This window comes from Ovis aries, chromosome 14 (genome assembly GCF_016772045.2).
Source record: "Ovis aries strain OAR_USU_Benz2616 breed Rambouillet chromosome 14, ARS-UI_Ramb_v3.0, whole genome shotgun sequence".
Taxonomy (NCBI): Eukaryota; Metazoa; Chordata; class Mammalia; order Artiodactyla; family Bovidae; genus Ovis; species Ovis aries.
Window position 1 is genome coordinate 57,177,702 of NC_056067.1, and position 17,189 is coordinate 57,194,890.

General features: G+C 42.1%; 1 protein-coding gene and 1 non-coding gene across 2 annotated transcripts; one reads left to right on the plus strand and one right to left on the minus strand.

Annotated features, from left to right (window-relative positions):
- Positions 1 to 8,040: 8,040 nt before the first annotated feature.
- LOC121816437 (zinc finger protein OZF-like) lies at positions 8,041 to 9,930 on the plus strand. Its single transcript, XM_060398814.1, is given in 3 exon segments — positions 8,041 to 9,051; positions 9,127 to 9,774; positions 9,776 to 9,930. Coding segments are annotated over 3 exon segments (1,740 nt in total). The 5' UTR covers positions 8,041 to 8,055; the 3' UTR covers positions 9,872 to 9,930.
- A 6,710-nt stretch (positions 9,931 to 16,640) lies between these two features.
- Positions 16,641 to 16,712, minus strand: TRNAQ-UUG (transfer RNA glutamine (anticodon UUG)). Its single transcript has one exon. It is a non-coding gene; the product is annotated as a tRNA-Gln (tRNA).
- Between the last annotated feature and the right edge of the window lie 477 nt (positions 16,713 to 17,189).

Below are 17,189 nucleotides of genomic sequence, written 5' to 3' on the forward strand. Positions count from 1 at the left end.
TAGGGAAGTCGGGGAAATGCCTTGATGAATTTACATGTGGATACAATTCAGCTCTCTAGAACAGGAGTAAGAAAATGCCCTTGTTAATAGAATGAACTCAGCATTCCTGAATTTTTCAGAAGTAGCAGAGACAATCCTCTATACCGATAAGAAAAATATACTAATTAGATGGACTATTAAGCTACAGATCATGGGAGGTATATAGGAGGTGGAATTTGCAGAAACCTGACATTTTTCATGATAGATTGAGATCATGGTTTTCCTAATATTGCCAAGATGCCTGGCAGTGATATGCATTTTTTCATGTACTCTTACCCCGTGACCTCTAACATTCATTGCTTCTGTGAGATTTCCACGCTATGAAATTCAGTTTTTTTTTTTGTTTATTTTTGTTTTTTTGTCTTGAACAAGGGTCTTGGAAAGAAAAAGTGATGGATATGCCTATCACAGTTAATGAGGAAATGCTGTATCTTCTTAGTTACTCTTTGCTTTGAAAAATGAACACTGTCAGCTAAAACAGATGCACAATTTGAGAGATGTGAATTAAGTTTTATTTGGGACAAAATGAGGACAGCAGCCCAAGAGACAGCATCTCAGAGAACTCTGAGAAACTGCTCCAAAGAGACAGTGGGGGAAGGTCAGTATGTGACTTTAGTGAAGGGGGAGTTCAGTGCAATCAAGCACTTACTTTACAAAAGGTTTCCTGCAAGTCGTGAGGAACTGAAGTCATCATTTAGTGGTTTAGTGCTTTTCTAGATATGAAGAGATGCAAGGATTGGGATCATAAAAGCAATTCCTGAAAATATCAGACTCTAGAATTGATGCTTTTAAACTGTGGTGTTGGAAAAGACTCTTAAGAATCCCTTGGACTGCAAGGAGATCCAACCAGTCCATTCTGAAGAGATCAGCCCTGGGATGTCTTTGGAAGGAATGATGCTAAAGCTGAAACTCCAGTATTTTGGCCACCACATGAGAAGAGTTGACTCATTGAAAAAGACTCTCATGCTGGGAGGGATTGGGGGCAGGAGGAGAAGGGGACGACAGAGGATGAGATTGCTGGATGCCATCACGGACTCGATGGACGTGAATCTGAGTGAACTCTGGGAGTTGGTGATGAACAGGGAGGCCTGGTGTGCTGCAATTCATGGGGTTGCAAAGAGTCAGGCAGGATTGCGTGACTGAACTGAACTGAAAGACCTGTTTCAGCAGATTCCCTGGAGCAGAGTGCCTCAATCCACCCTGAACTCCCTTAAGGGGACTGAAGTCAGTTGCAGCACCATAGGGTTCATTCTCCCCAGAGACAGATGGCAAACGCCCTTGTTGTTGTTCAGTTGAGTCATGATGTACTCTGCATAGAAGTTAAATAAGCAGGGTGACAATATACAGCCTTGACATACTCCTTTCCTATTTGGAACCAGTCTGTTGTTCCATGTCCAGTTCTAACTGTTGCTTCCTGACCTGCATACAGATTTCTCAAGAGGCAGGTCAGGTGGTCTGGTATTCTCATCTCTCTCACAATTTTCCACAGTTTATTGTGATCCCCACCGTCAAAGGGTTTGGCATAGTCAATAAAGCAGAAATAGATATTTTTGTGGAATTCTCTTGCTTTTCCATGATCCAGCAAATGTTGGCAATTTGATCTCTGATTCCTCTGCCTTTTCCAAAACCAGCTTGAACATCAGAAAGTTCACAGTTCATGTATTGCTGAAGCCTGGCAGGGAGAATTTTGAGCATTACTTTGCTAGCATGTGAGATGAGTGCAGTTATGCTGTAGTTTGAGCATTCTTTGGCATTGCTTTTCTTTGGGATTGGAATGAAAACTGATCTTTTCCAGTCCTGTGGCCACTGCTGAGTTTTCCAAATTTGCTGGCATACTGAGTACAGCACTTTCACAGCATCGTCTTTTAGGATTTGAAATAGCTCAACTGGAATTCCATCACCTCCACTAGCTTTGTTCGTAGAGATGCTTTCTAAGGCCCACTTGACTTCACATTCCAGGATGTCTGGCTCTAGATGAGTGATCACACCATCGTGATTATCCAGGTTGTGAAGATCTTTTTTGTACAATTCTTCTGTGTTTTCTTTCCACCTCTTCTTAACATCTTCTGCTTCTGTTAGGTCCAGACAATTTCTGTCCTTTATCGAGCCCATCTTTGCATGAAATATTCCCTTGGTATCTCTAATTTTCTTGAAGAGACCTCTAGTCTTTCCCATTCTGTTGTTTTCCTCTATTTCTTTGCATTGATCTCTGAAGAACGCTTTCTTATCTCTTCTTGCTATTCTTTGGAATTCTGCATTCAGATGCAGAGAAGAGAATGGAGGAGCCCGTGGCGGAGGGAGGAAGATAGAAAGACCACATGCACGCGGGAGAGAAAAAGAAGGAGAAAGCGCTTTGGCTCCTCCTTTTATATGTTTTCTCCTCGACCTGGGCCTGCCCTATGCAAATTAGGTTTAGCCAGGAGTGCTGTTTGTTCTACCTGAAGTCTTCACTCTGGTCTTTGGACCTTCCTTTGACCTTCCTTGTCTTTTAGTCACCGCCATTTTGGACTCCTTTTCCCTATTCTACCTACCTAAAAATATCATCTTCAAATATTTGTGTACATTTTCAATCAGTTAAAAATTATCCTGATTTTATTGACATGACAATTTGTCTCTTAATAAGTATACAGTCCCATTTTAGTGTATGTCTGTAGGCATGAACATGTTAACATCATTTGATTGATTTTTTCTTTTTCTTTTTTTTGAAGAGTCCCTGAAGCAGGGAATAGCTACCCACTCCAGTATTCGTGCCTTGAGAATCCCGTGGACAGAGAAGTCTGGCAGGCTACAGGTTGCAAAGAGTAGGACAAGACTGAGTGACTAACACTTTTCCTGTTTTTAGTATTATTTAGAAATACAGTAATTTCTATAAACTTTCATTAGAGTTAGCTCTGTGCGTTTGTCTGTGTTTGATTAAAGTCTAGGGTCACAAACTGAAGTAAAAGTTGCTGCTGATGCTAAGTCGCTCCAGTGGTGTCCAACTCTGTGCGACCCCATAGACGGCAACCCACCAGGCTCCCCCATCCCTTAAGCTGTCATTTCAACAAAGTTTGTTAAAATATTTGCCAGAAGATGCTACAGCAACATCACTGATTTTAAATTATTTCTGTTATACATTCAAGACTCTGAAAACTCTCAGAGAGTAGTATATACCAGATCATTAAAATGATTCTTGTCGCCAAGGTTACTATCCTATCTGACCTGTAAAATCTGTAAAGCACTTAAAATTCAAAGTTAAATATGAATTCTTTGCTTACTATTCTACTTTGTTGCTGTTCAAACATTGTCACTCATGGAGCAGAATTTTCAACATTACTAGTTCAAATAAGCTTGTGAAAAATGTGGCACACTGAGCCCACTCCAGAACATTTGGATCAGGAAGTGCTTTTAAAAAATATTTCCTGTTTCTTTTGATAGACAGTTTATCGTCTGTCAACTGAGTACAACACTCAAAAATAAATATGCCAATGTTGATCTGATTATAATTTCTCTTCCAAATCAGAATAATTTCTGTAGTGGTTGATGGATCGTATCTCATCCTCTTTTCTTCGGGTTAAAAATGTGGTAGAAGATATTACTGTGTAAAAATTGTATTCTTGTGTAACACCAGACATTCTCCTAAATCAAAACCATTTCTCTTGCTGTTTTCCTATTGGGTCACATTAGGAAGTCTCCCCATGGCCACATGGCACCTGTACTTTGTATTTCAGGGACGGCTGACATTCCAGGATGTGGCCATAGACTTCACTCAAGAGGAGTGGGAATGTCTGGACCTCAGTCAGCGAGAATTGTACAGGGACGTGATGTTAGAGAACTACAGGAACCTGGCCTCCTTGGGTGAGGATAACTGCCTTCCAGAATCCCTTCTCTACCCACTGGGTTTTGGTTCCTGCATTTCTAGAATGTCTCCTAGAATCTTCTGCTCCTTATAATAGCTTCAGATCCCTGCTTTCTATGGGAAAATGGATATTTATGAGTTGAGAAAGAAGACTTCATGATGATTCATTATGATTCTGACTTTTCCTTGATGGAATCTGCCTCCTTCTTCTAGGTGAGTGGTAATTCTGTAGGTTCTGTGGTATGAAAGGGTGCCTCTCTCCTTTATAAATCAGATTTCTCCTACTTACTTACTTTGGCCTTAGTAGTACTTGACTAGAATCTCAAGATCTTTTCTTTATGTGTTAAAACTGCTTCGATAAAGTATTTGGGGATATAATTTTCTAGGCTATATTAACATTTAACCATGCCTTCTCTAGAATGTTAATAATGTAATAATGTAATGAGCAAGATTCCAGTCATGTCTGACTCTTTGCGACCCTATGGAGTAGTCCATGGAATTCTCCAGAGCAGAATAGTGGAGTGGGTGGCTGTTCCCTTCTCCAGAGGATCTTCCTAACCCAGGCATCAAATACAGGTCTCCCACAGTGCAGGTGGCTTCTTTACCAGCTGAGCCACCAGGGAATGTTAATACAGCTTAGGAAATTATGTCCCCAAATACTTTATTTCTAGGCTGTATTACATTCTACCATGCCTTCTCTGGGCTTCCCAGGTGGCACTAGTTGTAATGAACCTGCATGCCAATGCACGAAATGTAAAAAGAAATGGGTTCGATCCCTGGGTTGGGACAAACTCCTGGAGGAGGACATGGCAACCCACTCAGTATTTTTGCCTGGACACTCCCATGGACAGAAGAACCTGGCGGGCTACAGTCCACAGGGTGACAAAGAGTCAGACATGACTGGAGCAACTTAGCACATGTGTCTTCTCTTCTCACTTGAATACATATTAGATTGGAAACTGATGAATCTCTAGCAAAACAAATATTCCTTTTCCTGATAGCAGGTCTTGTGGTCTCTAAGCCAGACCTGGTCACCTTTCTGGAGCAAATGAAGACTCCCTGGGATGAAAGGAGACTGGAGACGCCAGCCATATACACAGGTAGGTGTGAATGGATGGAGCCGATGAGTCAACGACGGGTCCAAGGATTAGTGAGGAATTCATCCTTTGTCATGTGGTTTGGGAAGATCTGCTTCAATGGAAATGATTGTAGAGAAGTCTGGGTTTCTTTCTGTTGCTGTCATAGGCGGATATCACCTGCGCCATTCTGTCTCTTTAAATCATTCCTGAATTCATCTCCAGTGATTACTTTTCTTAATCACAGTGAGAATAGACATCCTTCTCTTGGCCTGTGACAACCTGCATGAATCGATTACTATTCCATTTCTTGGGTGGGGGTTGGGGTCCTAGGAAAACTGCACATTTCTGAAAAACTGTACGACGCTCCTATTAAGGTTTGTACCTCTAGATGGCAGTGTGTGAGTGGAATTGTAGACATGCTGCGAAACTTTTAAGAATATTGGGGACAGAGGTTTTGTGTGTGTGTGTGTGTGTGTGTGTGTGTGTGTGTGTGTGTGTGTTTTCCTGACTTTAATTTCTAAAACACTGGAAGCTTCAAATAGGATCTTGTAAATTTTGAATTTAAGTAATTTCTTCACTGCATAAACCAAAACCTCCCTAAAGAGAAAGAATGCCAATCTCAGGGTTACTTCAAAGTTTCTGGTTTCTTCATATGAACTCCTATGAAATGTTAAGTGTATTTGCCTCAATTCCTCAATGGTAGAAGACTTAAATATATTCAATTAACTGAAAGAATTTTCAAATAAATTGGCATAAGAGCTTAAAACATTTTCCAACATATTTTTAATGGTTTCAAACTATTGCAATGTTTAGATAATAGAATCTTTTTAAAACATTGTCATTGGAATACAACTGGTTTACAATGTTGTACAGTAAAGAGCATCCATTTTACGTATAGATATCTACTCTTTTTAAGATTTCCTTCCCAATTTGATCTCCACAGAGCATTGATAGTGTTCACACCATATTTTCAAAGTCTCATTTCTTAATTCCTCAAGAACTGCTTCTTTATTTAATTAATCTTGTTATCAGCTTCCCCAGACTTTGTCCTACATGTCCTCGCTTTCTGATTAGACCTATGTCAGTATCATTTATGATTTTTATATTGAAACATCATATAGAACACGCTAAAATAAAAAGTGGGTTAAAGAATTAGAGGGCACCTAGTGGTATCTGCATTTAAGATGACTTAATTCGAAGAGTAATCATTAGACTGCCGGTCCCTTCATTTAGTGGTTCTAGTAGCTTTTTGTCTTGCTCTTTCCTCTACACCATACTTCTTTGTCCTCTCATTTTGTCACATTTTCTGGGTTTGTGGTCTGTTCTGCAGGCTTCAGGATCCTAGATCCTCTAGCTCTGTTGTCTTCCCCCTAGGGGGGTGAGGTTGGTCCACAGGCTTGTACCCTTATCCCCTTGATCTGGGCTTTGATTGCTGTCATTGTGACGTGAGCCTCCCCTGCATATTGAGGGGAGCTTCCCCTTGGCTCTGTGGTTGTCACTGCCCTGTCAGGGGTGGGGTCTGCTCCCTGATTGGTGGAGAAGAGCCCCCAGATCTGTTTCTTCGCTGTGATTCCGATCTGTGGTCAAGGGAGGTAGGATTGGAGGACACCCACTGGGAGAGAAGCCACTAAGGATTGCTCCTCTGGGGATGTTCACCTTGGGTGTGCTCATGTTCTGTGTGAGTCTCATGTGATCCCATGTTGGCACTGCTCTTGGTCCCCCTTCAATCATGGGCATGCTGGCACATTGCTCTGATGTCTCTCAGATGTTGTTTTCACTGGAACACCAGCACAGATCCAGTGAACGAAGGTCCCAGAATTGTATTCAGGAGCTGGACCTGCTGTGGTGCTATGAGGGCAGCTCAGACTCTGGCCTGGCACCACCCCCTAGTATACCTCCCCACAAAGTCCACAGCTGCTAAAGCTGCACCTCCCGTGACTGGGGGAGCCCTGGTTGTCCATTTGGATGTTCTGTAGGGGCTGAGTTGACAAAGCCAGTTGCAGGTGTTAAAGCATGGTTTGTGTAACCATGAGGAGAGACTTCAGGTTTTCTTCCTTAACCCTGGGGCTCAGCTGAGGTTTCAGCTCCTTCTCTGTGTGTGGGCCACCCACAGGTGTCTGCTCCAGAGGCTGCCCCAGAGCACAGGAGTCTGCTGATTGTGGAGGAGGTGCATGGGGGGAGGCTGTGGCTGGAGGTCAATAGAGCCCACCAGGGTGGTGGCCCTTCTGAATGCTGGGGGAGGAGGAGCCAGCGCAGGGGGAGAGGGGCTGCAATGGTAGGTCTTCCCTTTGGGCATCACTCAACAACGGCGCTCTGCTCTCTGGTGATTCAGGCTTCCTCCATAAGCATTCTTATTTATAGAGCTCCTCCCTTACCCCCGTCCCCTCAGGATGTCTCCTCACAGCCCGCAGCAGTCCTCTGCCTGGGTCTGCTCTCCAGACCCCACATTCCAGCACCCAGCCTTTGTCTGCAGCAGTGGACACTCTCAGGCTGGGTGGGCAGGGCTGGGATCAGTACCCTGCGTACAGGTCTCACTCTGTCCTGCTGCCAAGACTGTTGCCATGTTCTCTTCCCACAGAGAATGAGGCTCCCCTTCGGTCCCAGCTGAGCTCACACCAGCCCCAGTAGATAAGAATAGTAGATAAGAAAACTTTCATTTGGTATCTTTCAGCTCTGTCTTCTCACAACACCCATGGTTTGATGTCAAAGAATCCAAGATTAGAAAATTTAATCCAAAAAGTAAACCTAGGAATATATGAAAGAGCTCACCTTGGAAACGAACGTTTAATAAAAGACCAGGAATATACAGGGGTATGTGAAAGACCTAGAAGATGTTTATATGGACAGAAAGAAACAGAGACAGTATCACACAATGCAGACATTACTGCCAAAAGAAATCAGCAATGTGAGTCAAACTGCAGAAAACATCCATTTCAGTTATCAACATCTGCAGAGAAGTGTATCTCTTCAAGCAAAGGCTTAAATCATTTTTTGAAACATACACGTTCTCTGAAGGGAAATGTGGAAAATCTGGAAAGTCATCCAGTCTCTACTCCAAGTACTCCTACAAACCTCTCGGAACACAGGCTTCGATTACACATGCATTCAAGCACGTCTGAAAACCAGAAATTTAAAAATGATGGGGAAAACTCACAATATAATCAGTCTGAGGGATCTGTGAGCAAGGGGTCATTATTCTTCCACCAACAAACAGTTTCTCTCTGTTCCAAAACGTGTGATGTTGATAATAATGGAAGAGAGTTAATCCTACCATCATTTTTCAATACACATCATGATACGGTTAATACAGAACAACTTCTCACGTGTAATTGCACGAGTCAGGCCTTAAGTAAGAGCTCTACACCCAATAATTACAAGCATATTTATGATGGAGTGAGAAGCCATTCATGCAATGAAAGTGAGTGTAAAACTGAAAAAGACTCTAACCCTATGAAATATCAGGGACCTCAATCTTCAGACAAAGATTCTAAAAATAGTACATGGAGGAATATCTTTTATCAAACATCAGGTTTTCCACTAAATGAGAGTACACATACTGGAGAGAAGACTTACAATTGTGAATATGGTGATGTTTCTATTCAGTCTTCAAATCTCACTCAACAGCAGAGTATTCAGAATCCGCAGAAAAGTTACAAGTGTAAGCAATATGAGAAAGCCTTTACTAACTCAACCAGTCTAAGTAGACACAGGAAAATTCATTCAGGATGGAAACCTTTCAAATGTACAGGGTGTGGCAACACCCTTAATCAGAATTCAGAGCTTAGTCAAGATCAGCAAGTCCACACTGGCAAGAAACTTTATGAATGTAAAGAATGTGGAAAAGCATTTATGTCTTCCTCAAACCTTAGTCGACACCAGCGAATTCACACTGGGGAGAAGCCTTATAAATGTACAAAGTGTGGCAAAGCCTTTAATCAGAAGTCACGTCTTACCGAACACCAGAGAATTCATACTGGGGAGAAGCCTTATAAATGTAAGGATTGTGGCAAAGAATTTAACCGGTCCTCAGGGCTTACTTGCCATCAGAGAATTCACACTGGAGAGAAGCTTTATAAATGTAAAGAATGCAGAAAAGTCTTCAGTCACCACTCAAGTCTTATTCAACCCCAGCGAATTAACACTAGGGAGGAGCATTATAAATGTACAAAGTGTGGCAAAGCTTTTACTCAGAAGTCACATCTTACTCAACACCAGAGAATTCATACTGGGGAGAAGCCTTATAAGTGTAAGGATTGTGGCAAAGAATTTCACCAGTGCTCAGGTCTTACTTACCATCAGGGAAATCATACTGGAGAGAAACCTTATAAATGTACAGAATGTGGGAAATCCTTTAGACAGAACTCAATTCTTACTCAACACCAGCGAATTCATACTGGGGAGAGGCCTTATAAATGTAAGGATTGTGGCAAAGACTTTAGCAGGCACGCAGGTCTTACCTACCATCAGAGAATTCATACTGGAGAAAAACCGTATAAATGTAAAGAATGTGGAAACGCCTTCAGACACCAGTCAACTCTTACTCAACACCAGCGAATTCATACTGGGGAGAGGCCTTATAAATGTAAGGATTGTGGCAAAGACTTTAGCAGGCACTCAGGTCTTACTTACCATCAGAGAATTCATACTGGAGAAAAACCTTATAAATGTAAAGAATGTGGAAACGCCTTCAGGGACCAGTCAACTCTTGCTCAACACCAGCGAATTCATACTGGAGAGAAACCTTACAAATGCAAAGAATGTGGAAAAGCCTTCATCAAGCACTCACATCTTACTCAACATCAGAGAATTCATACTGGAGGAAAAACCTTACAAATGTAAGGAAAGTGGCAAAGGCTTTAATCAGAGCTCTCACCTTACTAGATATCAGATAGCACGTTCTAGAGAGAAACCCTAGTAATAAGTGATGGAAGAGGTTTGTCCTAAACATACACTTCAGAAAATACAAGACCATTTATTTAAGAAAGAGAAGGAATGACATCACGAAAATGTAGAAAAGTATTTAATAAAAATGAAATGTAAATAAATATCAGAAATTGTGCACTAGAAAAAGTGAAAGTTGCTCAGTTGTGTCCCAACTCTTTGCATCCCCATGGACTGTGTCCATGGAATTCTCCAGGCCAGAATAGTGGAGTGGGAGGCAGATTCTTTACCAACTGAGCTATCAGGGAAGCCCGCACAATAGAAAGCATTTCATGAATCCTCTTTTTTGAAGTTCCTCTTCAGGAGTATTGTAGATAGTAATCCATAGTTAAAATAGATAGAAAATTGATATGTTAGTATGGCTTAGAACATGAAGGTTGGTATTTAGAAATGTACAATTATTAGCAATATGTCTTTGTTTATATTGACATGATTTGTCATGTCAATATTTTGAAAACCAAAATAAATGTTATTCAACTCTCAAATTACTCCATGCTGCTATGCTTCATTTCTAGGGTGTATGCAAAGTTATGTTTTCGATGGTTGCTGTCTCAAAAATGAGACAAGGCCTTCTATCCTAGGAAGAAATCATTTATATTTATTCTCCATTAGAAGATTAAGGACACAGTAATGTAACACGTACATCTAAATGGAGGTGTTACTCATTCAGGTCAAACATCCCTATAGGTCACCATGATGTAAGTGTTCAGGGAGTAATTCCACATATTTAAGTAAGATGTACATTTTCAATAGTTATGTCACTTGTTTTTTAAGTAAAATACAATGACAGTTCACTGAAATCTTGATGTATCTTTATAATATCAACAGAAGTCATGAATATTAGTTGACATGTTTCAGATAAAGACATCTCTGATCCCCTAGAAATGTATGGAAACCCCCCCAGAAAAGTCATGTAGTTAGTGTATGTCTTGTTTCGTAAATGATTAACCTCCATTTTGTAACCATAGGAATCACAGTTCTCAGATCCTTGTATTAGAGGAATGAATATTGTTGTTTATGCTTGTAATCTGTATTTTATTCAGTTATACAGTGGGCTGGAAAAGATTTTATTCTGACTGTGTGATATGACATGTTAATAAAACTGGATGATTTCTTGTGATGAAGTTGGTGTGTAATGAATTGTGAACCTACCGATTTAAGGTTGAAGGGAAAATACCTAACAATAAACTCTTTGTTAGCACAGAGGGATGATATCTGTAACAATTAGTTTCCATACTGCCTTTAAGCCTCAACTAATTGGATATTCCCCATCATTTCTCCATTGTACTTTTCCCCCTTTCTGTAACTGCTGGGACATTGTGATGGTTCTAAGAAGGATCATACAGACCTGAACTACTCCATGCTGTTGCTGCCTCAGCGTCTGTCTGGGGAGCAGGCAGCCTGCAGGTCCTTGAACTCACACCAGCCAGTCCTGTGAGCACCTCTACTAGATGACTACCCACCTTGAGACCAGCAGTCTTGCTGAACCCCAGGGTCTACTGCACAGGCCCCACTTCAGTGACACCCTCAGAGCTCACCAGATTCCTGCTCCTCTTGGTTTGAATGGACCGATCCACACTCAGCCTGGGGAGCCCACAGCACTTCACCCAAGGACTCTTATAAAGACCTGAACCACAAGTACTGGAGCTTTCTCTGCTTGGTCCTAACCTTGACCTAAGAAATTCCTGCCCTAGAACCACCTCTCCTGGGAGGTCTCAGGTGTGCTGAGGGTGAGGGCTGAAGCTCAGGGCTTCTGAGTGTGGGTCTTGGTGGAGAAGTGTCAAAATAAACAGGGAACTTCCTGAAGAGTCATTTCATGGCCCCTCTTCAGAACTGCAGATTTATAACTTCTTAGAGTGGGGACCTGACTTCGAGGGGTTCATATTCACTGAAATGGTTCAGAAAGAACCTTGTAAGTGGTTTCAACCCGGTTTCCTATCAAGATCACCTGACCAGTGTTAAGCGATAACCTCCCCACAAAGTTCTGTCTTGGTCCTGTGGGAGCATCAGTGTGGTGTGTAGGAAGTGCTCCAGGGGACTCTCAGGGGAGGCCCGGGTTAAGGACGTGGCTCCTGGTCCATCTGTGAGAACTGAGGCCTGGCGTCAGTCTGAGGAGAGGCTGCAGGAATGGTCTAGCTGGATTTGGACCAGGGAAATCAGTCAGCTTACATCACCTGTGTGAGCAGAGGGTTAGGAGCTCTCTCTGAGGAGAAAAAAAATCAAGAAATAAGTTGAAAGGCTGGTCTCCAGGTAGGAAGTAATTGTTCCTGAATCTCTCCTGAGACAGGACAGGAGAGGTGGGTCTTTTCAGCTTTTCAAGGTTCTTCTGTCTGTAGGTGAAGTAGTTGCAGGTTAAAGAGCTGTGCAGATGCCTTTGAAGGTATATTTTCAATATGCAGAGGTGTGTTTGCTACATAACATCCTCAGAGAAGACAGAGCAGGAGGAAGAAGAGGAGGAAATGACAGTTCTGTCCTGGGTCTGGGGCTGCGTCTGCTTTTCCCCCTAAAATACTTGAACTGAGGGAACCTGCAAACCTTTAGTTCTCTGCTTCTAATTTTTCTGCCTGGGGAGTTGGTTATCAACTTCTTATTTTTTCCTTTTCTTGTCATAGTGAGGACCAGCTCTTTAGATCACTTCTCCCTTGTGTCCGAGAACCTTGTCTCCCTTGTCTGTATCCTGGCTTTCTATAGAGCATGATGAATTCTTAACCTGAATGAGTGACGTTCAACTGGTGAAAATATTCCCTTTGTGAGAGATCGACATGGGGAGGCATAGGTTCTGAGATTCTCATTGGCATGTGGTTCAGTTTGGGACCTTAGAGAAGCAGGGGAAATTAGGGATCAATTTACATATATATGCAACTTGACACATTTAGAACAGGATTGAGAAATTGTCCTCATGAACAGAATTACCTCAGTGGTCCAAAATTCCACAGAAAGTTTGGGGAATAGAAGGAGAAAAGTATGAGACCTTTGTCTATATTGGCAGGAAGGACTCACTCTTAAGTGTAGTCTTAGGATACAGAACATGGAAGTTGTATAAGAAGTGAATTTTGTATAAAACTGATATTTTTCAGGATTCAGATCACTGCTAACATTTATCCCACTACACCTCACATTCCCTGGTTCAGGTGCTTCTGCGATATTGTGATATTGTGAACTGTGATGTTCCTGCTTTTTGACTTTCATAAGGATTTTTGAAAGATTTAGTGAGGGATGTGTATAAGCTGCCAAAATTAATGTAGCAAACTGCGCCTTCTTAGTTCCCTTTGCTTTGGAAAATGAACACTCACCTCTGTTTAGTAAGGTTCTTGCATTTTGAGAATGGAGGTTTTCATCACTCAAGCCCAGGTCTGATCATTTCCATGGGTAATACACTCCACACTCATTTTCCAGACAGAATTCTTATCACATCTTTGTATTTTCTACAATATTTACAAGAATGTTATTACTTATGAATCTTTAAATGTTATATCTAAAATATAATGCAACACAAATGATAGAGATTTTGAAAGGAATAAAAGATTCAGAACGAAGAGCTCTAATTTTGTCATTATGTGTTTTTCCACCCTAGTGTATTTTAAAGATACAGAATATTGCCACAAATAAATTATAAGATTTAAGCACAGAAATCTATTCCTGATTTTATAAACATGAATCATTTTTCTCCCAACTAGTATATGTTTGTGTGCATGAAAATGTTAACAGTATATGACATTTTTTCTGTTTTTGATACTTTTGCCAGTTACCTCTACTGGTAAAACATCCATTAGAGTGGTCTCTGCGTTCAGTTCAATGCAGTTGCTCAGTAAGGTCTCTGTGTTGACTTAATTCTTTTTACATAAAATCGAGCTCAGATCCAATGAAGTAAATCCAAAGCTCTACATTTTCTGAATATTTGATCAAATATTCCAAACAATTTTGAACAGCAATATTGTTTAATCTAAAATTATTTATGTGGCTCATTCAAGATTACAAAGGAAAAACTTAGAAAGTTATATAGAAATGGTCAGAAATGGTTCAGAACTGGTCAAAAGGATTGTTTTCTCTGCTTACTAATCTATTAAACCAGTAAAATCTGTACAGCACATAAAGTTCAATAACTATGGATTTGTACCTGGCTCTTTTCAGTTCAGTTCAGTCACTCAGTTGTGTCCAACTCTTTGCCACCCCATGGACTGCAGCACATCTGACAATCACCAACTCCCAGAGCTTACTCAAGCATGTATCCATTGAGTCCGTGACACCATCCAACCATCTCAACCTTTGTTGTCCCCTTCTCCTCCCGCCTTCAATCTTTCCCAGCATCAGGCTCTTTTCCAATGAGTCAGTTCTTGGCATCAGGTGGCCAAAGTATTGGAGTTTCAGCTTCAGCATCAGTCCTTCCAATGAATATTCAGGACAAATTTCCTTTAGGATGGACTGGTTGGCTCTTCTTGCAGTTCAAGGGACTCTCAAGAGTCTTCTCCAACACCACAGTTCAAAACCATCGTTCTTAGGCGCTCAGCCTTCTTCACACTCCAACTCTCACATCCATACATGACTACAGGAAAAACCATAGCCTTGACTAGACGGACCTTAGCTGGCAAAGTAATGTCTCTGCTTTTCAATATGCTATCTAGGTTGGTCATAACTTTTCTTCCAAGGAGTAAGCATCTTTTAATTTCATGGCTGCAGTCACCATCTGCAGTGAATTTGGAGCCCAGAAAAATAAAGTCTGACACTGTTTCCACTATTTCCCTCTCTATTTCCCATAAAGTGATGGGACTGGATATCATGATCTTCGTTTTCTGAATGTTGAGCTTTAAGCCAACTTTTTCAATCTCCTCTTTCACTTTCATCAAGAGGCTTTTCAGTTCCTCTTCACTTTCTTCCATAAGAGTGGTGTCATCTGCATATCTGAGGTTATTGATATTTCTCCCAGCAATCTTGATTCTAGCTTGTGTTTCTTCCAGTCCAGCGTTTCTCATGAAATACTCTGCATAGAAGTTAAATAAGCAGGGTGACAATAGACAGCGTTGACGTACTCCTTTTCCTATTTGGAACCAGTTTGTTGTTCTATGTCCAGTTCTAACTGTTGCCTCCTGACCTGCATACAGATTTCTCAAGAGGCAGGTCAGGTGGTCTGGTATTCCCATCTCTTTCAGAATTTTCCACAGTTTCTTGTGATCCACACAGTCAAAGGTTTTGGCATAGTAAGTAAAGCAGAAATAGGTGTTTTTGTGGAACACTCTTGCTTTTTCCATGATCCAGCGGATGTTGGCAATTTGATCTCTTATTCCTCTGCCTTTTCTAAAACCTGCTTGAACATCAGGAAGCTCATGGTTCACGTATTGCTGAAGCCTGGCGTGAAGAATTTTGAGCATTACTTTACTAGCATGTGAGATGAGTGCAATTGTGCGGTAGTTAGAGCATTCTTTTGCATTGCCTTTCTTTGGGATTGGAATGAAAACTGACCTTTTCCAGTCCTATGGCCACTGCTGAGTTTTCCAAATTTGCTGCCATATTGAGTGCAACCGGCAGCAGCCGGGAGGAGCCACCCCACGTCTGAGGCCAGGGGCAACGGCCGGGAGGAGCCACCCTATGCCTGAGGCCAGAGGCGGCGCCTGAGGCCAGGGGCAGTGGCCAGGAGGAGCAACCCAAAGTCCAAGGGGCTGTGGCTGAGTGGGCGCAGGAAGGCCTAGAGGAGCTATCTCACGTTGAAGGTCAGGAAGGGCAGTGGTGTGGAGATACCCCTCATCGAAGGTAAGGAGCAGCAGCTGCACTTTGCTGGAGCAGCTGTGAAGAGATACCCCACTCCCAAGGTAAGAGAAACCCAAGTAAAATGGTAGATGTTGCAAGAAGGCATAAGAGGGCAGACACACCGAAACCATATTCGCAGAAAACAAGTCAGTGTACTCACACTAGGTTCACACCCTTGTCTAACTCAATGAAACTAAGCCATGCCTGTGGGGCAACCCAAGATGGGCGGGTCATGGTGGAGAGGTCTGACAGAATGTGGTCCGCTGGAGAAGGGAATGGCAAACCACTTCAGTATTCTTGCCTAGAGAACCACATGAACAGTATGAAAAGGCAAATTGATAGGATACTGAAAGAGGACTCCCCAGGTCAGTAGGTGCCCAATATGCTACTGGACATCAGTGGAGAAATAACTCCAGAAAGAATGAAGGGATGGAGCCAAAGCAAAAACAAAAACCAGCTGTGGATGTGACTGGTGATAGAAGCAAGGTCTGATGCTGTAAAGAGCGCTAGAGCATATTACTATGTAAAAAAGTATATTATTGTATACCATCAGACACTCTTCTCATTGAAAAACTAGCTCTCTGTACTTGCTGTTTTCAACTTGGGTCACATTAGGAAATCTTCCCACAGTCACATGGCATCTGTCCATTGTATTCCAGGGATGGCTGACATTCTGGGCTGCGGCCATAGACTTCACTCAAGAGTGAGAGAGTCAATTCCTAAGCAGGTTGATAAGAAGTCCGGGGGTTCCCAAGGAGGGAGGGGTCTGGAATTCTCAAGGAGAAGGAAAGGAAAGACCTTTTTGTCTGCATTCCTTAGTCTTAGTCAATTACACAAGTCAATTTAAACTCTATACTAGGGATTGAAGGTGAAGGTGAAGTCGCTCAGTCGTGTCTGACTCTTTGTGACCCCGTGGACTGTAACCTACTAGGCTTCACTGTCCACAGGATTCTCCAGGCAACAATACTGGAGTGGATTGCCATTTCCTTCTCCAGGGGATCTTCCCGACCCAGGGTTCAAACCTGGGTCTTCTGCATCAAAGGCAGACGCTTTAACCTCTGAGCCACCAGGGAAGCCCCTGTACTAGGGATTATACAACAACAGTGTATCCTGCTTGAGGACAGTTTCTCCTTCCTGAAAACCTTCTGGTTAATCCTGTTATTTTAAATGTAAATTATGGGAGTGGGTCTAGTAAGATCTTTACAAACTCCAGACATTCTTTCGTTTCATTGGGATAACTAATTAAAAGGTATATAACTCCCTTGCTAACACTAGTGAGTGGGCGATCTTTCTGCCCCCTTATGATGTCTACGTCAGAAGCTTTCTCTATCTCTTTTCTACTTTCAGTTCAGTTCAGTTCAGTCACTCAGTCGTGTCCGACTCTGTGCGACCCCATGAATCGCAGCACACCAGGCCTCTCTGTCCAACACCATCTCCCTGAGTTCACTCAGACTCAAGTCCGTCAAATCCGTGATAGCATCCAGCCATCTCATCCTCGGTCGTCCCCTTCTCCTCCTGTCCCCAATCTCTCCCAGCATCAGAGTCTTTTC